Source organism: Petaurus breviceps, unplaced genomic scaffold (assembly GCF_028583685.1).
Source record: "Petaurus breviceps papuanus isolate PSGF00001 unplaced genomic scaffold, PetGlider_PUasm1.0 91133, whole genome shotgun sequence".
Taxonomy (NCBI): Eukaryota; Metazoa; Chordata; class Mammalia; order Diprotodontia; family Petauridae; genus Petaurus; species Petaurus breviceps.
In genome coordinates, this window is record NW_027187419.1 from 36,673,056 (window position 1) to 36,696,763 (window position 23,708).

Sequence of the window (23,708 nt, forward strand, 5' to 3'; positions counted from 1 at the left end):
ATGTAAGCTATTGTTATTTTGTTGATAATTTTATTGATGCTCTCATAATTTCCAAAAATTTCTTATCTCTATGAGAGTCTTGCTTCTCTACTCTTCAGGGTTTATATATCTCACAGCCTTCTAACTAACCAGTGACAGACAATAACATCCACATCTATACTAGCAAAAGAACACCAAAGCTTTGTCCCAAGTCCTAACATTCAAGAGCCACCCATTTCTTTGTTTTTAACAGAAACATTTACCACTCATTCTCTTGCTCCCTTCCCTAGACAAAAAGTGAGTGCATCTTCCAGAGTAACCTAGGTTTCCTTGACCACAACAGTTTTCTACAGGGCTTATCTGTTACTGTTATTTTAATGTACATTCTAGACAGAAGACCCATGCACTAGCCACCAAAGCTCAGTAAAGAAGTTTACAGGGGAAATCAACAGCCAAGGAATTTCTATCCTTACGCTGTCACAGTTCATCCCCTTTTCACAGTACCCTCTAGAACTCACTGTGATTTATAAATTCCCTTTCAAGTTTATTTTTTCTTGTTATATTTTTTTATTTTCTCATGGTCACTGAAAAGTATTCTCCTGAAGACACAATGTCTTCATGTAAATGTGGACAAATCATAAAGAGTTCATACCTTTTATAAATTATATCAAGTTATAATCAAATTATAAATCAAGGATTTATGTACCTTCTCACACACCTTCTAATAGATAGAATAAGGAGGAAAAGTTAATATATTCTTTGCTTTGCTTTCCCTACAACTTCCACACATTTAGTCCATCCCTACCAGTTAGCAGCTTTCATATTAAGATCCTTGGTGTCAGCTCTAGACCTCTGGTTCACTTTATCCCTTCTCCAATAAGTTCAGTGCCTAACTTTCAAATTGCTTTTATACCATTTCTCATCCATCCCTTGAATACTCAAACCTGTCAGTTACCCAATTTCCTCCATGACTATGACTTCGGAATTCAAGCTACTTCAATCATGAAAAAGTGACTCATTACTAAGATGTGCCCAATATTCCCAACCTCCAAACACAATTGGTTCCAGGTACCAGAATTCCTAGGTAAAGTACTGGCATCATGACCTGATCATTGTGCACATGAAAAAGAAAGAATTGAGGACACAAGGAAAACACCAATGACTTATTCACAGAAATGGGAGGAGGGAAGGGGGGTCCCTTATGAGCTAAGTCCCTCTGGGAGTTTCTGTCTATGAATTATTAATGAAGTCTCTGTAAGTGTATAAACAACCATAAAAACCTGCAGTTACATGATCAGAAGCTCTACTGACAATGATAAACACAGTTTCTTTCTCTATGGCTGAAGAGCATACTCTTGATAAAATCATAATTAGAAATAATTATCTTCAGGTCAAATCAATTGCCAGAGCGTTTCAGAGACTAAGTTCCATATCCCAATCCCCAACAGTATTAAAATGATTAGAAGGCTCTATACCAAGACCTTAACAACCTTTATAGAAGATATTTACCTGTCAGGACTCCGTGAGTGAAGAAACCCAAAGATCCAGAGAAGGAGGGTGAGTATTTGATTAATTTGACACTATTCTGCTTTCTAAAGAGAGATTCTTAGAACCTTACAACTTTGCAAAAGAAAGAACATCATCATATTCCATTCTACCCATCTCTGTTGGAGCTGAAAAATGGAAAACTACTTTGAAAAAAGTAGAAAAAGACCTTAGAGGTATGAGTGATTGCAGCTCAGAATTATAGATTTGCAGAAATTTAGAGTTGGAAGGGACCTTCCATCTACTCTAAACCATAATACACAACCTTCCCCCAACACCCACTATAGTAGTAGTAGGAGTGGTCATCCAGTCACTGATTGAAGAAATAAATTGAGGGGGAACTCACTCCGTCCAGGCAGCCCAGGTCACTTTGGGTTCTGTACAGTTGTATATATATTTCATCCTCACGTAGAGTGTAATTTTGCCTCTTTGAGACATATTCATTTCTCTTGGGCACAAAACAAACAAGTTGAATCCCTTTTTTCCATGACAGCCCTTAAAAACACTAAATTATCATGTCTTCTTAATTTATCCCTTCTGCAGGCTAAATTTTCACAAGTCTTCAAATTATTCTTATGTGGCACATGCTCAAGATCATTTGTGAATTGGATTGTTCTTTTCAGGATGTTCTCAACATTGTCAATGTTCCTCCTCATTTATGGGGAAAAGAACTAGACAAAGTATCAGAGAGGTAGTTTAAACAATTAGCGCCTCCTTATTCCTAGAATCTATACCTTCCTTCATGTAGTCTATGATTACATTAATTCTTTGACTGTCAAATTATATTGCTGAGTCATCTTGAGTTTATAACCTAATATATACCACAGTTCTTTGACAAACAAAGAGAACTTTAAATGTTCTTCTAGATTTTTGTGGTCTTAAAAATGATTCTTTTATGTGCTTTTAACTATTTTACATTTATCCTTATTAAATTGAATTATATAAGAATCAATCAATTGTCCTAAGCTGTCATGATATTTTAAGAACTTGTTTTGGTCAAAGTATAAGTTAATGATCTCTTCCAGCTTCATTAATTTAAATTTGATGTACATACTATCTATATTTGTATGTGAGGTATTGATCATGGTGAGTCACAAACTTTTGATATGTATAACAAATACTAATCAAGAAATACAGTGCAACATTTAGGTATATTATATCTACAGATTTTCTCTATAGATGGTTGTAGAAAAATAGAGCTAGAAAAAGATAACTAAAATCAAGATTAAAATTTTAGTCCTTTGTCTTTGCCCTCCCTTGAGACTTGTAATAATGATTTCTTTTACACCTTTCATATCTACAGGTTCTTGCCTCCTCTTACTCTACACTGAAAAAGAATGGCTACAGGTAATTACTCTCAAGTGACTGAGTTTATCCTTATAGGACTGACTGACCAACCAGAGCTCCAGCTGCCCCTCTTCCTCCTGTTCCTGGGCATCTATATGATCACTGTGTTTGGGAACCTGGGCATGATCATGTTGATTAGACTCAGTTCTCATCTTCACACTCCCATGTACTATTTCCTCTGCAGTTTATCCTTCATTGATCTCTGTCAATCAACTGTCATTATCCCTAAAATGCTAGTGAAATTTGTGTCAGAGAAGAACACTATCTCCTACCCTGAGTGCATTACTCAGTTCTATTTTTTTGCCTTTTGGGGAATCTCTGAATGTCACATGCTGGCTGTGATGGCATATGACCGCTATGTTGCCATATGCCATCCCCTTCTTTATAGCCTTATGATGTCCCAACAGGTGTGCTCCTTGTTGGTGGGTGGGGTATATGCATTGAGCCTGATTGAGGCCACAGGTCACACAGTCTGCTTGCTTAGAGTGTTCTTCTGTAAGGAAAATGCTATCAATCATTACTTCTGTGATCTTCTTCCACTCTTGAAACTCTCCTGTTCTAGTACCTATGTAAATGAAGTGGTAATTCTGTCATTTGGTGCATTTGATATCTTTTTCCCTATTCTGACCATTATTTACTCTTATGTTTTGATCATTTCTAGTATTTTAAAAATTCAATCCACTGGAGGCAGATCAAAAGCCTTCAGCACCTGCAGTTCCCATATTGTAGCAGTTGGTGTCTTCTTTGGATCTTGTGCATTCATGTACCTACAGCCATCTTCATCCAGCTCCATGGACCAGGGGAAAGTGTCTTCTGTCTTTTACAGTACCATAGTGCCCATGCTAAATCCCCTAATCTATAGTCTGAGAAATAAAGATGTCAAAGTTGCCTTGAACAAAATGATTGAAAGAAAAACATTCTAATGAAAGGGGACATGTTACAATGAGTTTTTTGGATGCTGGATGATGTGCAGGGAGACATGGAGAGAGGGAGGGAGAGAGGGTGAGAGAGAGAGAGAGAGAGAGAGAGAGAGAGAGAGAGAGAGAAGCTTTACTTTGTACCAACCAGATACTCTACCCCCACACCTGTAATTACTAAGAAGCACCAACTCAGAGATGCTTTGGGAACATATATTAAACCATGGGAGGTTGGTTTTCTCTTCCTATATTTGTCCTACTATTTAAAACCTCTCTAACCTATATTCCATATTGTCAGATAGGAAGGGATCATAATATGAAATTCTATAATAGATTAAGTTACTTCTGATGTCTAAAAAGATGCTTTTGCTAATTTAAAAATCTGTGTGGAAATGCATGTTTCTTCATATCCTTCTATGAGGTAATCACTATTACCACTAGCAATTATATTTCCACGTTTTCACAAGATAAATGATACAGAAAATAGTGAATGCAATTTGCAATTTTACAAATCTAACCTACTTATATATCAGTTGAAGAAACTGTACACCAAAAAGATAAATAATGTGTCCAAAATCACATAGAACACTAATAGAAAACCAAGTCTTAAACCTAAGATCCTTGGATTTTTGTGACAGTTTCCTTAAAGTTTAAGTTGAAGGAGAGCAATGGGATTACTATGACACCTTGAATAATAATAACAAGCACTCTATCTATAGGTTGAATGTTAATGGAAAACACACTAATGGAAGTTTATGATCTACAGTGTTAAGATTAAAGAATCCCAGGCTTAACCATTAGAATCATTGTAGCAGCATTCCTCCAAGAACCAAATCCATTGGTGTGATTATGCACTGAAAGAGAAGCAGCTACCAATATATTGAGCAACTGAAAACATTTCTAAATAAATATTACTAGACAAAGGGACTCGAACCATTACCTGATGAAACAAAAACCTGTATGGTTTCCCAACAAAGCGTGGAACTAAGGCATAAGCCAAATAGTGCACAATATTGAGAGAAATAGTAAAAGGGAAACAGATGGCAAAATTTATATCCTAAACAGCAGAAATAATTGACAGTACAGAAAAACTTGAATCCACACTATTTGGAATGACTTCCAAAGAATAAAAATAGAACATTGATTAGGAAGACAAATATAAATGTAATGAAGAGCAATCTGGTGGAATAAAATGATAATTAGGTAAAAAATGATCTCAAAGATGAGAGGCAAAAAGCAACAAGATTAAAAAGCATATGATCTCTATCGAAGCAAAGCATGGACAGCCAAGACAGAATGAAGAGAGACAACTTAATGCTCATGGTCTTTCTAGAATAATATGACAAATCAAAAAACATGAACACCATAATGTAAAAAATAATACAAGAATATAACTCAAAATTTATGTATACAGGGGTGGCTAGGTGACACAGTGAATAGAGTACCAGCCCTGGAGTCAGGAGGACCTCGGTTTGGATCCAGCCTCAGACACTTAACACAGAAACTAGCTGTGAGACATTAGGCAAGTCACTTAACCCAAACTGCCCTCCAAAAAAAAAATTATCTGGGCGGCTAAGTGGCACAGTGAGTAAGAGCACCAGCCCGAGAGATGGGAGGACCCAGGATCGGTTCTGGCCTCAGATACTTAACCCCAACACAAAAAAAAAAAAAAAACTGGCTGTGTAACCTTGGGCAAGTTACTTAACCCCAAATGCTTTATTAAAAAAAATTATGTATACAGAAAACAAAACACCAAAAAAACAAAAAAGATACAGGTCACCTCCTGAAAAAGAACAATAAAAAAAAAACACATACTGCAAACTCTAAAACAAATAGTAGGTAAATTTAATAATTCCAGTAACAATTAACAAATTGGGCAACCAATTAAGATATGTTTTAATATTGTCCATTAATTTATCTGCTTTTATTCTTAGTTCTTAATTGTTTTCTTCTTCCTTAGAACTTTGGTGGGTTTAGCCCTTTTTTTCTTTATCTTGCCTAATCATTCACTTTCAGATTCCTTCCATTTTGATGTGTATCTCCCTTCCTGTACATGAAAGCTGTCTCAGCTATATTTCACATTGTGAAACTGATTCTTTAATAGCTTTGATTCCTGTCCCAAGTGACTGCTGGGGAGAACAGGACCAGCTCCAGCGTATTCCCTTTTTCTTCTGGACTGGAGAGGTCCTCTTTTCATTTTAGCTCCCATTCTTATTCCATCTGTTCTTTAGTTCTCTGGTCAAACGCTGCTGCCCTAAGGAAAACACTCTCCACACCCCATATCAAATCTGTTGCCAAGACCAAGATTTTACTTTTGGAACAACTCGCAAATAAAATCCTTGCTCTCCTCTGACACTGCCACCACTTTAGTGCAGATCCTAATCACCTCATACCTATATTATTGTAATAGCTTTTGGGGGTGTCTGCCTGCCTCAAGTCTCTCCTCACCCTAATCTAGCCTCCATTCAGTCACTAACCTGACTCTTCATAAATGCAGGTCTGATCAGGGCACTCACCTACCAATGATTTCCAATGGGTTTCTAATGCCTCCGCAATCAATGCAAAATGTAGCCATCATAACCTCCTACCTTTCCAGTCTTCTTATAACTTACTCTTCAATGCTTACCTCTTCAGCCAATGACATTGGTCTCCTTACTGTGACTCAAAAAAGACACCCCATCTCTCATCTCCAGGCACTTTATCTGACTTTTCTCCAGACCTGGAATACTCATCCTCCTCCCCTCCTACTAGTGACCTCTCTGGGTTACCTCAACTCTCAGCTAAAATGTAACCTCTACAAGCAATCTTCTGTAACCTCTCTTAATTCCAGCGCATTCCCTCTGTTAATTAATTCTTATTCATCCTGTTTTGTATAAACATATATTTTCCTTGTTTTCTCCCTCATTAAACTGAAAGTTTCAAGAAGACAAGCACTATTTTTTTGCCTCTTTTTTTCTTTTATCCTCAGAATTTTTCACAGTGCCTATGACAATACAGGCACTGAATACATGCTTATTGATTGCTTAATTGATCAATCCTAAGAGACAAGTTGTTGTGTCAGGCTTTGCTTTTTTCCAGAGCCTGGGAGTGTGTTGTAGAGGGAAAGAAAGAGAGATGCATACCATCTGCTATTGATTCATAAGACTGTTATTTTTAAAGGCTTCTTGGTGGATTGGCCTACAAAGACAGCTATTATCACTCTACTTTTGGTACATTATTTCCTTTCCTTCCCAAATCTTCAAAATTATTTAGGCCTGGAAAAAAAATTTGTACTCCTAAATCTTGTTGAGCTAGAAACTTATTGCAACACATTGTTTTAAGTTTAAAGAAAAAAGAGATTTTTCCTTCTTAAAAAATATTTGTTGTACAGGTTCTCTCTGTGGTGGAGGAAAGGGTTAGAATATGAGAAAGACCTAGGCAATATAAAAATAACAGATATCAATAAAAAAAATTTATTTTGCCTTTTTGGAGGGCAATTGGGGTTAAGTAACTTGCCCAAGGTTACATGGTTAGTTTTGTTTGTGTGTGGGGGGGGGGGTGCGTGTTAAGTGTCTGAGGCTGGAATTGAACTCAGGTCCTTCTGACTCCAAGCCGACGCTTTACTAACTGTGCCACCTAGCCGCCACAATAAAAATGTTTTAAAAGAAAAATGCAATAGTAAGAAATCTGTTTGAACATGCAAAAACAGGATGACCTGGCACCAACTGTTGTTATTGAAGAGAAGCCAACCCTACAGCTACTTTGGGGACAACTATGTCTAGAATTAAGGAGTAGTATGCAATTCAACCACTGATTAACCTTTTACTGGTATTACTAGTATAAAAAAATCAACAGAGTAATACAGTTTGCCTTAATGCTCCACAGAAAGAAGTTTGCCGAAAATGTTTCAAAGAAGTTTGCAGGTAGATCTCTGCTTAGAGAGGAGATGTTTGCTCCTGTCATCAAGCTTCACAATTTAAATTATTTAGACGATGTTAGTCATACAAGGAAAACTAAAAATCTGTAAGTCAAATCACCTCCTTTTACACCTGAGGAAATTGTAGCCCAAAATGAAGAAATTACTTGCCCTAGATCAAAAACTCTTAGGCAATCAGAAAACCAGATCTTAGAGCAAGATTCCTTGATTTCTGATGGGGTGCTTGGTATCTATGTTTGTAAAATCAATTTGTAAACTCAATTTGTAATACCAATTTGTAACATCAGTAATGATGGGGTGCTTGAGATCTATATTTGTAACATCAATTTGTAATACCACTTTGTAACATCAGTCTGTAAAACCAGTTTGTAAAATCACACTTCACACCCCCCCCACCCCCTTAGCTTCAGAACATTAACTCTGCCCACCAACAACTCATGAATTGTTTATCTCAGCTTGGAACAGTGACAAGCTACACCTATCAATCCTTCACAAAAGAAACTTTCCAGCTTAGGCAAATATTTTATCCCCTTGTATAGTGTCCCGCTGCCCCCCATGAATCCTTCGGTACCCTATCTCAAGGTTGACTCCTTGGCTGCCTCAATGAATCCTTCAATACCCTATCTCTAGGTTAACTCCTTAAGCAATTATCCACACACTGAGTCTCCGTTAGCCTTGGTTCCCAGACATCAATCTTGTCAAACATGACACTGATGGGTGGCAGACTGGGCATTTCTCAGTCAGCCCTTGACCCCTAGATGACTTAGTGACATTTCAAGCATAAAACCACACCTCCAGGTAGCCTCCCCTTGGGCTTTTTCCCAGTGAATCATGGGCAATATGCCTGCACAGTTACATTAAAAGTGCATGTCCCTTTAAACACTGGCCCCACCTTAACTCCTCCCTAATCCCACCCTTAATCACCTAGTTAGCATAACTGTCACAGGTTCTACTATTGATTATCCTATAAAAACCTTAATTCTACCCCTTCAAGGTTGCAGGTCCCCTAAAGGACTCTTGCCTGCTGTACAGCCTAACAATACACTTGCAGGTCCCCTAAGAACCCTTGCCCACTGTAAAGCATACAATAAACTTTTACACCTCTGACTCCAAGTTTGCTTGGGCCTACTGAATTCTTTCCAGACTGAATCGAAGGTTTTCTGGTCTTAGATAAATATCAGAGTTCCTGCTGAACCTATTAGCCATCCCTCATCACTTCTAGGCAACTTTTATATCCATTGCACTATGAAGTCAGGTATAAGAAAGAATTAAATGAAGGAACATGAAAACCTAATAATTGGAACTTAAATTATATGTAAAGGAACTTGCCAAAAATATCTTCAGGAGCTATCCTACAACCTCATAACCATATTTGTTTTGTTCAATTCTTACAGTGGCTGGGGGAGTGAGTGGTGGGAGGTGAGTTAAGTATGTAGATCTTTGCTTTGAGAGTTTCCAAGATATGTAGATAGTGTTTTTCTTCTTGATCTGATAGGGACGATCCTTCATCACTTTCCAATTGTCTCCTTTCCTGGACTTCAAAATCTCCACAAATTCATCTTGCAAGATGGAATCAGCTCTGTAATTCACAGCACCTTAAATCATGTCTCATCCTTGCTACAGGACTTCATCATGTTCTTTCCTTCTTCCTCTTCCTCCCCTTTTCAATTTTTTTTATATGCTACATTGTGAACTCCTTGAGGGCACCAACTGACATAAAATTTCTTTGTATCCCCAGAGCTTAGCACAGTGCCTTGCACAAAGTAGGCCCTGAATAAATGTTTATTGGCTATTCATTATTGAAAGACTATCAATAAACTCTGAGTTAGGTACTGCCTCAGAAGTGTGAGCTTTGGGACTGAGTACGTGACACATTTGGGATGGTTGTAGCATCATCATAAGTGATTAACCGTGGTAATACTGTTGGTTTTTCTATAAACAAACAAATGGAATGGCAGTTGGAGTGTGAAATTTGATACAAGGAAGCTGATTGCTGAGACCCAGGGCCTATGGGGTTGCAACCTCAGGCCTTGACTCTGCCACTATCTCTGGTTTTAGGGGCCAAAATGGGGGAGCGTAAACTTTCTTCCATTTTGGGAGAATACACTATAGACTCTGAAGTATGGACTCCCCTTCTTTCTCTCTCCTCTCTACCTAAAAAGGGCAATAGATACTTCCAAATATTTTTTGCTTTTTTGCTTCAGAATTAACTTTTCTTGAACATAGAAAAGATGCACAATAATTCACACCTGCCTCACAGGGTTGTTGTAAGGATCAATGAAAGTAATACGTACACAATACTTTGCAAACCTTAAAGCATGCAGTAGTAAATTTTATGGAAAGGTGGCAGGACTCTGAAGGAAAGGTTGAATCACTAACGTTCCACTAGAGGGTGTGGGTCAGTGGAACGATGGCTGCATTTGGACCGAAATTCAAATCCTAGCTCTGCCAGTTACAGTCCGACCTTGGCCAAGTAATTTCACCCCTCCAGACCTTGGTTTCCTCATCTATAAGACCAAGGGGTTAGGACTAGATGACCTCAAAGGTAATCCGTGGTCAGATGGAGAGCATAACCAAGCATAACCAAACTATTTAAATCTAATAGACTGTACTCAATAAGATCCTCCTCAATAACAGTATTGGCAATATGCTCTAGAAAACTGTTTTTCAAAGTGTGATACAGAGATCCCTGGGATTGCTCAAGTTCATTTCAACGTTTTCCAAACTCATTGGGTGAGTCAAAAGTCATGAAGTCAAATCTATTTAATAATAATACTAAGCTGTTTTAATTTCTATTATGGTAAATATAGATGGATAGATATAACCCCCCACATGAAAGTTTTAAAGAGCATTTAATTTTTAGAAGACTAAATGAATCATTTGACCAAAAAGTCTGAGAACTGCTTGTTTCTCTAGATATATTCTTGGTGTTGAATCATTTTCAGTTTGGGTTTGGTAGGGTTGATCTGTAAATTTGACAGGAGTTTAGCAAAGGAGAAATCTTGGTCTTCTGGTTTCTAGTTTCAACAAATAAAACACATTATTCCCTATGAATAAATGAATGAACTATGAAGGTAGATAGAAACTCTGGGAAGAAGGTGACATAAAGAAGAGCTGGCATCTCAAACATGTCCTATTCTAAGCTATAAAGTCAAGCACAAGCAGCTTTCCAGAGGACTGCTGCTATGAACAGCTTTAAGGTTCTGATCACATAATATACTAAACTATATATTCAGCAGTAAACTAAGGCAAAGCATTCACAGAAATCAAAGTACATCATTCACAATGTTATAACATAACAAATTATCACTAAAATGGACACATAGTTTTCACCAAAGTGGCCACAGTTTTAAACAAAGGATATCACTCAGTAAGTCCTCAACTCAATCATTTTAATAAGCAAGCCTCCTTAAGGGACACAAAGTGCAAAGGTCAACGTTCTCCACCCCTACATCATATTGTCAATCTCTCAATCAAAAGTCTTCTTTCTTCTTGATTGGAGATTAGTTTCCATTATCCTTAACTCAATTATCCTTAAGAAGTACAAGGTACAGAGTACAAAGTTCTCCCACCCCTAGGCCACAGTAAATCGGGATCTTCTCAGTTGGCCTTAAGTACCCAAGGAGAGGTCTTTTCATTTTGATTTCCAGGCTGGCTCCCTAATTCCATGGTTCCTCTTCAATGGGGCCAGCTCCTGCCTGGATTCGAAGGTAGGCAGCTCTCAGCTCCTTATCCAGCTCCTCAGCTAGATCCTCATCCAGTTCCTCGTCCAGTTCCATATTGAAGTTCAGTGTCCAGTCCACCTCAAGTCCTTCACAGTTTATCTTTCTGGGAAAACAAAACAACATTATATACATTGCTGGCACTATCATCAATTCACTATCTGCCTGTGAAATCAACAGAGACTCACAAACAAGGTCCAAGAAGTCATCACAAATCATCAGTAAAGTTCCAGGACATCTGAAACCCTTCTCTAGGACTTCTGTAAACAGACAACAAAAAAAATCCTCTTTCAGGGCTTCTAGTAACGTCCCACAAACACATATGAACACAGACAGAAGAGATGAACAGAGTGCCGGGATACCACAAGTTTCCTACTTCTCAATTCTGCCAACAGAAGTGGTCCTTTCTCAGTTCTGCTCTCTCTCAGCTTGTGCTCAGATTTTTATCTGGTCATTAGCTCCTCCATGTTCTGCCCTTTCCTGTTGCACCAGTAAGTTCCTTCCACTGTGGGTTTCACAAGATATGTTTCTTAACAAAGATTTGATATAATCATGGGCAAGGCTGAAAAGAAACTTGAACTGAAACAGGGGGCTAAATAATTAAATAGCTGAAAAAAGGTACTAAATACTTCTTTGCTTGCCATTACACAAGCTCACCACACTAGAGATTTCAGGGACATTCTTCTTGAGCAATATATAAGAGTCTTTCTTTGGGTTGAGCTAAAATAGCTTGCTCCCATTGGGAGAGTTCACCCATTCTCTATATTGGCTGATAAAGTCTCACACACATAGCTTCTCTGATTTCAGTGTGCTACCAGCTTGGATAAATAGGTTTGTTGTGAATAAAATTCCAAGAAACAAAGTTCATGTGATAAAAATCATTTTATTAACTAGGTCAGTCAATAATCAATAAATTAATTGCTAATGATTTCTCTTGACAAAGACAAGGGAAACTCAAAAACACCTTACATTAGGAGTGTTCCTCTTGATAGAGAACTCACTTAACAAGTGAAACTCAATACTGATTGATGGACACTTAAAGGGTAAGTAGACTAGGAGTCCTTAGCCCCTCCTGCTGAGAACATAGCTTGATCTTGAGACTTCATAACATGCAGCAATCTGGGTGAAGGAAACCACCTCTCAGGCTAATTTGCACCTTCTTGAACCAGGTTACCCCAATCTCATATGAAGAAGCCAAGGACATAAGGTTATCCACCCTGGAGAGGGATTTAACTCAAGCTGGATCCTGTTTAGAGAAGAATCAAACTCAGGTCCCCAGTTGGGTGTGGGACTAGGAGTGATAACATTATTCAGTCATGTTCTTCAAATACTGACTGGCCTTTTCAGGACTGAGGTCTTGACAAAAATAGAAGAAAAAGGATGTATCACAAATTAAAAATTTGTTATAAATGTAATAATATAATGTTATTTCTCTCAGGGTGTAATGGGAATGTAAATTTTAAAGATCTTCCCTGCCCCTAGGCTAAAGTGCACCTGGAGCGTGGGGTGGGAGGCTTGTTTTTCAGTAGATACTTTTTGATTGGCCAGTGGGTCAATAAGGTTGTTACATTCTCTGAGCCAGGAGAAGACTATATAAGCCCTGATGTGTAGCTTTGTTTTGGGGCTCATTTTGAGAAGTGTTCTGTGATTTGATATGGATTCTGGGAAGCTGTTGTCCAGAGCCCCCCGGCTTTGAAACCCAGATGTTGATTTGGTATGGATGTAATGGTTGGACAGTTTGGAAACTGTCTACTTGATCTGTGTCTCTGTCTTGGTAATTCTGTCTCTATACTCTGAAGTTCAGGGTGCTGACCTTTTTCTCCTGAACTAGGTAAACAATACATATTTGACTGATTGAAGTAAGCTCGTTAACCCATTTTGAGTTGCTTTCCTTTATCAAAACAGATCCAAGGACCTGTGTTGGCAGACACCCTGGGGACTCTCGGGTGCTTGCTGCTACACAGGGTTATTTGCAATTCACTTTTATCTTTGAATACCTGGCGTTCTATGGGAAGGTAGTGAAGACTTGGATATATAACTTGGGCACTCCTTCCCCATTAAGGAATAGTGATAAAAGGAGAGGATTCTGGGAAAATTCTGGGGAAAGGATACTTTCAGCTCTACAAATCTCCTCCACAAAAAAGAGAATATTGACTCAGAGCAGCAGAAATAAACATGAGGTACAGCAGTTGTCCTTCTAAGACTGTTTGAGAAACCCCAGGAAATACTCAACCCTCCAGGGGTAGAGATTCAGTCTGAGTGAAATGCAAACATCTCCAGGCTGATTCTTCAGAATAAACAATTAGCCTTGGGAGTATCAAGTAAGTTCCACCTTAGGAACTTTCATCTCACAGACAGTGTGAGGGTCTTTGAGAAGAGTGGACCTTCCACTCTTGAGGGAGACCAAGTACAGGTATGCTGATCAGATAGGTTCCACACTGTGGCTGCAGGGAAAAGGAGGTAGTACAAACTTGGTAAGTATAGTACAAAGGAGCAGGGACCCTGCTGGCTGTGTGCACATGCAATAGAGTAGAGTCCCTGGTTTCAGTTCCAGGGTAGAGAGGATGGGTGTAGTATGCAGCAGGTAGAGGAATAAGAGGGAGTAAGAAAATTTTTAGGACTGTGGCTAGGGGCACAACCATGGCTTAGAAGTGGAGAAGAAAGGAATTTCCAGGTGCCAAGATGGCAGAGAAAGCAGTAAATTGCTGTCACTCTTCTATATTGACCTCTGGGGGGAAAAAAAACATAAACAGAAAATAGCACCACAAGAAAAATTCTGGAACAACAGAAAGACAGGGTGCAGCAGTCTTTTAGCCCTGAAAATTTGGAGGATTGCCAAGAATGGTCTTCCTCACTCAGGTAAAAGCAGAGTATATTCTAGGACAGGAAGCACTCCAACAAGTCAGTAACAAGTTTCACTTCAACAAATGAGAAGGAAATCCTGAGCCCAGTGTATTGAAGCAGGCAAACAGCAACACGAAGACCTCCCCATGTGCCTTAGCATAGCAAGGGAGACCAGAAGACTCCAGCTCAGAGAACTACCGTGTGTGTCACACAGCCCCAGAGGGCAAATGTCCTCCAGTGGCTGAACCTCTCTGTGCTTCAGTGTAGCCCTGAGGAAATGCAGAAAAATACCATCTGGAATCAGCACACACCAGACACCACCACTAGGACTACATCTCAACATCAGGTAAACTGCCAGACTCCTACTACCTCCAGCTGTCAGCACCAGAGACCCCAGAACAAAAAGCCAGTGACCAGGCCCCTGGCCCCCAGCGCAAGAAACTTGGGACAGTGCCCCCTATGCTCCACTTTAATAGTCAAGAAAGAGGCAAATATGTGAAAGAAGCAGAAAAGAATAGTGACCATAGAGAAATATTGTGACAGAAGAACAAAACACAAATTCAGAATAGGACAACATTGTCAATATACTTACACTGAAATTTCAAAGGGATATATGAATTGGTCCCAAGTCCAAAAAGTCTTCTTGGAAGAGTTCAAGAAGGATTTTAAAAGTCAAATAAGAGGTAGAAGAAAAATTGGAAAAAAATGAGAGGTATGCAAGAGAGTCAACAGCTTGGAAAAGGAAGGACAAAAACTGATTGAAGAAACCAATTCCTCAAAAAATATAATAGGTCAAATGGGGGGAAAATTCCACTGAAGAAAACAACTCCTTAAAAAAATGGAATTGGACAAATGGAAAAGGACGTACAAAAATTCATTAAAGAGAACTCCTTAAAAGTAGAATTAACCAAATGGAAAAGGAAATACAAAAGCTAACTGAAGAAAGCAATTCCTTAAAATTTGAATTGGGCAAGTGAATGCTAATGACTCTATGAGATGTTAAGAATCAAACAAAATTAAAAGAATGAAAACATAGAAGAAAATGTAAAATGTCTCATCAGAAAAACAACTGAACTGGGAAATAGATCCAGGGGAGATAATTTAAGACTTATCAGTCTACCTGAAACCCATGATCAAAAAAAAAGAGCCAGGATAGCATATTTCAAGAAATTTTCAAGGAAAACTGTCATGAGGTCCTAGAACTAGAGGGTAAAGATGAAATTGAAAGAATCCAATGATCAACTCCTGAACGAGATCCCAAAATGAAAGCATCAAGGAATATTGGAGTCAAATTCCAGAATTGTCAAGTCTAGGAGAAAATATTGCTAACAGTCAGAAAGAAACAATTTAAATATCATGGAACCACAGTCAGGATTACACAGGACCTAGTAGTTTCTACAATAAAGGATTAGAGTGTTGGAATATGATAATACAGAAGGCAGAGGAGTTTGGATTACAACCAAGAATCAATCCCAGCAAAATTAAGCATAATTTTTCAGATAACAAGATAGATATTCAATGAAATAGGAGACTTCCAAACTTTCTTGATTGAAAAAACAAATTAATTTCCTCTCAAGCTTATTCTTTCTTGCCAAACTTCTATTTTCTGGTGCTCAGTGAAACCTCACATTCTCTTGAAAACATGGTGTCATTGGATACCCTATTCAAGGATTTAAGTGCATTCTTATATAGCTTCTAACACACCAGATCAGGAAGAAAAGTTAATATATTCTTTGCTTTGCCCTGCCACTTCTAGACTTTCAGTCTATCCCTACCATTCAGCAGCTCTCATATTGTGTTTATTGCTGGGGTCAACTATAGATCTCTAATTCACTTTAATTCTTCCTCAATAAGTTCAGTGCCTGATGTTCACACCTCTTCTCTTCCACTTCTCATCCCTCTGTTCAATCTTCAGGCATGACAGTTATCCAACTTCACAATTACTATGACCTTTGAATTCAAGTTACTTCAATCTTGAAAAATATTATTTATTACTTAGATACTGCCCAAGATTTCAAACCCCAAACACAAATTGGTTCAAGATGCCAGAATTCCTAGGTAAAGCACTAGGACTGTGACCTGAAAACATCATCATGCACATAGAGAGAAAATTTTAAAAAAGAATTAAAGACACAAATAAAATATCAATGACTTTTTTCCCAGAAAAGGGAGATCCCTTATGAGATAAGTCCCTCTGGGAGTCTCTGTAAGTTGCTAATGAGGTCCCAGTAAGCTCATAAACAACCATGAAACATCAAGTTGCATCATCAGAAGCTCTGTTTACACTGATAAACACTTATTTTTTCCCTATGACTGAAGAGCATATTCTGGATAAAATCACAATTAGAAATGATTGTCTTCAGATCAAAGTGATTGCCAAAGAATTTCAGAGACTAAGTCCTGTACCCTAAATCCCAGAACCATTAAAAGGATTTTTATGCCAGAGCCATAACAACCTTCATAGAAAACATCTATCTACCAGGACTCTGTGAGTGAAGAGACTCTAAGAACCAGTGCAGTAGGGTGAGTAATGGATTCATTCCACATGATTCTACCTTCTAAATAGAGATTCACAGAACATCAGGACTTTGCAAAGGGAAGACTATCTCCATATTTCATTATACCCATCTCTGACAATGGGATCGGGCTGAAGAATGGGAACAGATTGTTTAAAAATAGGAAGAGACTTTGGGGGCATGAGTGGCTACAGCTCAGAATTATAGAATTTCAGAATTTTGGCATCAGAAGGGACTTTCTACCTAGTCCAAACAATACCCCATAATCTCCCCACAGCAGCAGTGCTGGTCATCGAGCATCTACTTGAAGATGTACACTCAAGGCAAGTTCACAACTGCTGAGGCAGCCCAGGTCTCTTTAGATTCTGTACAATTGTTATGGATTTCATCATCATATGAAGCCTCAATTGGCCTCTTTGCAATTTTCATGCATTGCTCTCAGGCACAAACTAAATGGATCAAATCCTTTTTTTCATGTGACTGCCCTTAAAAGTACTAAGAAACAATTACTGTGCCATCTTGATACATCCCTTTTGAAGGCTCAACTTCACAAGTCATTTAAATTATCCTTATATGACATGTACTCAAGATCATTCATGACCTTTATTGCCCTTTTCTGGAAGTCCTCCACTTGATCAATGTCCGTCCTCAACCATGGTAAAAAGAACTGGACAGAGTACCCAAGAGATGGTTTAACTAATTATCACCTTCTTTTCCCCAGAATCCATACCACCATTCATGTAGCCTAAGGTTACGTGAGTTCTTTGCCACATTATATTGCTGAGCCATATGAAGTTGGCAGCCTACTCCTTTGACAAACAGATTTAAATATTTCTCCAGATTTTTGCAGTCTTGAAACAGATTTTTAATTGCTATGAGATCCTTTCAAGTCCTTTCATGAAGGATTTTACATTTATCCTTATTATATTTCATTTTATTTGTTTCAGTCCATTGTCCTAATCAGTCATGATATTTTGGGATTATATTTAGGTAAAATTATAAATTAATGATCTTTTCAAGCTTTGTTAAGTTCTGATTTGATGTACGTACCATCTATGTTTTTATCTGAGTTATTGATCAAGGTGAGTCACAAATTTTGATATTGATAAGAAATAGTGATCAACAAACTTTTTGCCAAAATTTAAACACAGTTTATCTACAGCTTTTCCCCATAACTAATTGCAGAAAAAGAGACAGAAAAGATAATAAAAATAGATATTATAATTTTACCCTGTTGCTTCAACTGCACTTGAGACTTGCAATAATGAGGACATCTTTTTTTAGTCTTATCTACAGGTTCTTGCTCCCCCTTACTCTACACAGAAAAGGAATGGCTACAGGTAATTACTCCCAAGTGACTGAATTTATCCTCATAGGGCTAACAGACAAGCCAGAGCTCCAGCTGCCTCTCTTCCTCCTGTTCCTGGGCATCTATGTGGTCACTGTGCTTGGGAACCTGGGCATGATGATACTGATTAGACTCAGTTCTCATCTTCACACTCCCATGTACTATTTCCTCTGCAGTTTGTCCTTCATTGATCTCTGTCAATCAAGTATCATCACCCCCAAAATGCTGGTGAACTTTGTGTCAGAGGAGAACATTATTTCTTACCCAGCATGCATGACTCAGTTCTATTTTTTTGCCAGTTTTGGAATCTTTGAATGTCACATGTTGGCTGTGATGGCATATGACCGCTATGTTGCCATATGTCATCCCCTTCTTTATAGCCTTACAATGTCCCATCAGGTGTGCTCCTGGTTGGTTGGTGGGGTGTATGCATTGGGCCTGGTTGAGGCCACAGCTGACACAGTCGGATTGCTTAGAGTACTTTTCTGTAAGGAAAATGCTATCAATCATTACTTCTGTGATCTCATTCCACTCTTGAAGCTCTCTTGTTCTAGTACCTACATCAATGAAGTCTTGAATCTGACCTTCAGTTCATTTAATGTCCTTTGCCCAACATTGATCATAGTTTTCTCTTATGTTTTTATCATTACTAGTATTCTAAAAATTCAATCCACTGGAGGCAGATCAAAAGCCTTCAGTACCTGCAGCTCCCACATTGTAGCAGTTGGTGTCTTCTTTGGCTCTTGTGCTTTCATGTACCTACAGCCATCATCATCCAGCTCTATGGATCAGGGGAAATTGTCCTCTGTCTTTTACACTATTGCTGTGCCCATGCTAAACCCCCTCATCTACAGTCTGAGAAATAAGGATGTCAAAATTGCCTTTAACAAAGTGATAGAAAGAAAAACTTTCTAATGAAAGAAGAAATGTCAGAATAATGGGTTTTGTGGATGCTGTTCAGGGACAGAGAGAGAGACAGAGAGAGAAGAAACAGGAGAGAGACTTTGATTTGTACCAACCAGATATTCTACCCCCACACCTTTAATTATTAAGAAGCCCAACTCAGAGATGCTTTGGGAATATATCTTAAACCAGGATAGATTGGTTTTTCTCTTCCTATCTTTGTCTTACTATTTAATGACTCTCTAACTTGCATTCCAAATTGTTAGAAAGAAAGTGATAATAATATGCAATTCAATCATGAATTAGTCTGCTACTGATATTAAAAGGGATGACTCTGCTTATTTAAAAGTGCATTGAAATGCATTTTTATATGCCCTTCTTGGTGGCAGTCACTATTACAACTAGTAATTAAATCCCTAAATTTTCACAGAATAAATGATACAGAGAATTTCAAGTGAGATTTGCAATTTCACCAATCTAACCTACTTATTTATCATTTGAAGAAATTGTACCCCAGATAAATGAATTGCCCCCAAATCATAGAGAAAGTAAATAGAAAGTCAAAACCAAGTCTTGAACCTAAGTTCCTTGGTTTGTGTGGCAGTTTATTCAAGATTTAAGTTGAAGGAGAGCAACGATCCTACTATGACACCTTGAATAAGAATAACAAGCACTTTGGATATAGATCGAATGTTAATGGAAATCACACCAATGTGAAGCTTGTGATCTACAATGCTAGGATTAAAAAATTCCAGGCTTAACCATTGGAATCAGCGTGGTAGCCCTCTAAGGACCAAATCCATTGGTGTGAGTACACACCGAAAGACAGGTGGCTACCAATATACTGAATAACTGCAATAATTTCTAAATAAATATTGTTGGGCAAAGAGACTTGAACCATTTCCTGATGAAACAAAAATCTATGTGGATCTCCAAGAAATCATGGAGCTATAGCACAAGTCAACTAGCCCACAATATTGAAAAAATAATAAAAGGCAAACAGATGGTAAATTTTACCCTGTGCAGCCGGAACAATTTATAGCATACAAAATCCTGAATACACTCTATTGTGATTTCCCAAAGAAAGAAAAGAGGAAATTGATTGGGAAGACAAATATAAGTGAAATGAAGAACAATCTGAAAGATTAAAAATATAATTAAGTAAACAACAACTTTAAAGATAAGATGCAAAAAGTAATAAGGTATGATCTCTATACAAGCAAACATAGATCCCCAAGACAATGAATAGAGATAACTTAATGCTCATGGGCCTTCTAGTATATTATAATAAATCAAAAGCCTGAACACCATAATGAGAGAAATAATGCAAGAATACAACTCAGAATGTATGTACACAAAAAAATAAAACAATAAACAAAAGAATACACAGGACATCTCCTGAAAAAGAACAACAAAAAAACCCATATTGCAAACTCTAAGATACATAGTAGTTCAATTTACTAATTCCATGAACAATAAACAAAGTGTGCAACCAATTTAGAGAATGGTATGTTTTAATGTTATCCATTAATCTATCTGCTTTTATTCTTGGTTCTTACTTGTTTTTTTTTTTCTTCCTGGGACCTTTGGTGGTTTTAGCCATTTTTTCCTAAAACTGCCTAATTACTCATTTTCAGACTCCTTCCAATTTGATGTGGATCACTGTTTCTGGACATCAAAGCTATCTCAGTCATGTCTCACACTGTGAAATCCATTGTTCAGTAGTTTAGATCCCTGCCCCAAGTGACTGCTGAGGAGAACCAGACTGGCTCCAGCTAATTCCCTTTTCTTTTGGAATGTTGAGGCCTTGTTTTCATTGTTATCCCCTATGCTATTACCTCTGTTCTTTAGTTCTCTGGTCAAATGCTGCTGCCCTAAGAAAACACAACACACTCCATATCCAATCGTTGCCAAGACCTACTGATTTCCCCTTTGTAACATCTCTCAAATACACTCTCTGGTCTCCTCTGGCACGGTCACCACTCTGGTACTCTCGTGTAGGCCCTTATCACCTCACATCTGAATTATTGCAGTAGACTGCTGGTGAGTCTGCCAAAGTTATGTCTCTCCTCACTCTAATCTAGCCTCCATTCAGCTACCAACCTGACTTTCCAAAAATGCAGGTCTGATCATGGCATCCACCTACTCAAAAACATCCCAGTGGATTCCTATTGTTTCCACAATCAAATACAAAATCATCTGTTTGGCATTCCAGGTTATTCATAACCTCCTACCTTTGTAGTTTTCTCAACAACTACTACCCAACACATGCCTCAATCCAATGACACTGGCCTTCTGACTGTTCCTCAAACAAGACACTATCTCTCAGCTCTAGATTTTCTCTTGCTATATACCATGCCTGGAATTCTCTCCCTCCTTCTCTCCTACTACTGATTTCTGTGGGTTCAAGACCCAACTAAAATTTCACCTTCTACAGGAAACTTTCTGCAAATTCTCTTAATTTCAGAGCATTCCTTCTAATAATTAGTTCTTCTTTATCCTGTACAAAGTTTGCTTTGTATATACATATATTTTGCTTGTTTTCTCCCTCATTAGACTGTAAGTTCCTGAAGGACTAGGACTGTCTTTTGCCTCTTATTAAAATCCACAACCTTTATCTGATACCTGGCACAATGTAGGCATTTAATACATATTGTTCTATTGATTGATTGATCCCAGAACACAAATTGGTGAGTCAGATTTTGTTCCCTGACAGGGTGGTGGTTTATGGGGGTGGTTTTGGGAGAAAAGAAAGCAGGGATGAATGTTATCTGCTCTTAATATATAAAGCTATTATTTTTAGGCTTCTTGGTGTATTGGCCTACAGAGAGAGCTATGATCACTCTATCTTTGGTACATTATCCCTTTTTTTCAGAGATTTTGAGATTCCATGAGGTTTGGAGAAAATTTCTAGTCCTCCATCTTATTGAGCTAGCACCCTGTTGCAACAATCAGGTTTTAAGCTTGAATTTAGCATTTTTCCTCTTTAAGAAAAAAAATCTTTGCCATGAGGACTAGTTTTATGGAAGGGGAGGAGGAGAGGATATGAAAAAAAATCTAGACAACATAAAAACAAAAGGTACCAATAAGAATGTTTTTTTTAAGAAAACATCAAATAGTGATAAACCTAGTTCTACATGGAAAGACCTATTACCCTGGCACCAACTATAGTAATTGAAGAGAAACCCACCATACAACTCCTTTAGGGACAGTTCTATCTAAAATTAAGGAGTAGAAAGCTTTTTCAATTCAACCTTGGATTGCTCTTCTTCTGTTTTTGCTAACATAAAACATTCACAATGCAGTTTCCCTTGATGCTCCATAGAAGGGAGAAGATTGCTGAGACTAGCAGATAGATCCCCCCCAAAAGTGAATTGTTTGCTTCAGATATCCAGCTTCACCAGGTAAATTATACTGAAGATATTAGTCATACAAGGAAAGTTTAAAATCTGTAAGTCCATTATGCTCATTTTGTACCTGAGGAAATTGTAGCCCAAAAGGAGAAATTACTTACCCAAGATCCCACAGCTAGGCAACAGTAAAAACAAATCTTGAACCCATTTCTCTTGACTCCCTGTAAACTTTTTTATCCACTACACTAGGGAACAATCCATAAAAATAATTTAATAAAGAAACATGCAAACCTCATAATTAAAATATTAAATTTCAGGGAATCTGTCAAAAATGTGTTAAGGAGTTGTCCTACAACCACACAATTATATGTGACAAAGTTCTCTAATTATTTTGAGATGAATTCTTGAAGGGAGGGAGGAGTGTGTGGATCCTGACTTAGTGAGTTTCTGGTATATGCAGATATGTTTTTTTCCTTTCTATTCTGGGAGGGAAAATTATTCATCATTTTCCAAATGGCTACTCTCCTGGATTTTACAATCTCCAAAAATTTATCATGCAAGATGAAATCTATCCTGTAGTCTACAACTCCTTAAATCATTTTTTACCCTGGTGTGATAGTAATGGCAATTAAAGATTCCCCTGTAGCCATTACTATCACACCTGGCTATTGAACTTCATCATGTCCCTTCTTTTTTCCCCTTCCCGCATTTTCAATTTTTTATGTGTTCTCTAATTAGATTGTGAGCACCTGAAGGGCACAGACTGGCATATACATTCCTTCGAACTCCCCAAGTTTAGCAAAGTGTTTTGCACATAGAAGGCACCTAATTAGAGTTTATTGACTATTGAGTGGGTAAGACTCTCATTGAATTCTAAGACAGGAGGTGCCTCAGGAATTGTGAGCTGTGGGACCTATGCAGGATGGTTGTAATATCATCAAAAGTGATTGAATACAACACTGGTATGTTTTTGGTGGAAGCAAGGTGATGGAATGGCAGATGGAATGGGAACTTTGATACAAGGGAGCTAAGTGCCGGGGCCCAGCAACCTTTGGGGATGCTACCTCAGCTTTTGGCTCTGCCATGCTCTCTGCTTTCAGGGGCCAGAATTGGAGTGCAAAAGCTGACTTCTCATTTGGAAGAAAAGACTACACACTCTGAAGGATGGGTTTCCCTTCCTTCTCCCTCCTCTTTGCTTTAAAAGGGCAGTAGATACCTCCAAAGCTTGTTTTGTTTTTGAATTAAATATTCCATTTCTCTACAAATACTTTGAAATGTTTTATTGCCTAGATAAACCTGATCATTCTACCTACTTTTT

General features: G+C 38.0%; 2 protein-coding genes across 3 annotated transcripts; both read left to right on the forward strand.

The window, feature by feature from the left end:
* Positions 1–2,784: 2,784 nt before the first annotated feature.
* On the forward strand, positions 2,785–3,794 carry LOC138155412 (olfactory receptor 8G50-like). Its single transcript, XM_069080646.1, has one exon. The coding sequence runs from the start codon at positions 2,862–2,864 to the stop codon at positions 3,792–3,794; it is 933 nt and encodes a 310-aa protein (XP_068936747.1). The 5' UTR covers positions 2,785–2,861.
* A 10,473-nt stretch (positions 3,795–14,267) lies between these two features.
* Positions 14,268–19,049, forward strand: LOC138155429 (olfactory receptor 8G50-like). Of its 2 annotated transcripts, XM_069080676.1 has the most exons (3): positions 14,268–14,296; positions 15,709–15,716; positions 18,115–19,049. In XM_069080676.1, exons 1-3 carry the CDS (start codon positions 14,268–14,270, stop codon positions 19,047–19,049), a joined length of 972 nt encoding a protein of 323 aa, XP_068936777.1. The 2 variants fall into 2 exon arrangements, with proteins under 2 accessions (XP_068936777.1, XP_068936776.1); XM_069080675.1 differs by lacking the exons at positions 14,268–14,296; positions 15,709–15,716 and having other exon boundaries at positions 17,868–19,049.
* The last annotated feature ends 4,659 nt before the right edge of the window (positions 19,050–23,708 follow it).

Bases quoted from the DNA above. Each gene is read 5' to 3' on its own strand.
- LOC138155412 (XM_069080646.1), top strand. From the start codon at position 2,862: ATGGCTACAGGTAATTACTCTCAAGTGACTGAGTTTATCCTTATAGGA.
- LOC138155429 (XM_069080675.1), top strand. From the start codon at position 18,051: ATGAGGACATCTTTTTTTAGTCTTATCTACAGGTTCTTGCTCCCCCTT.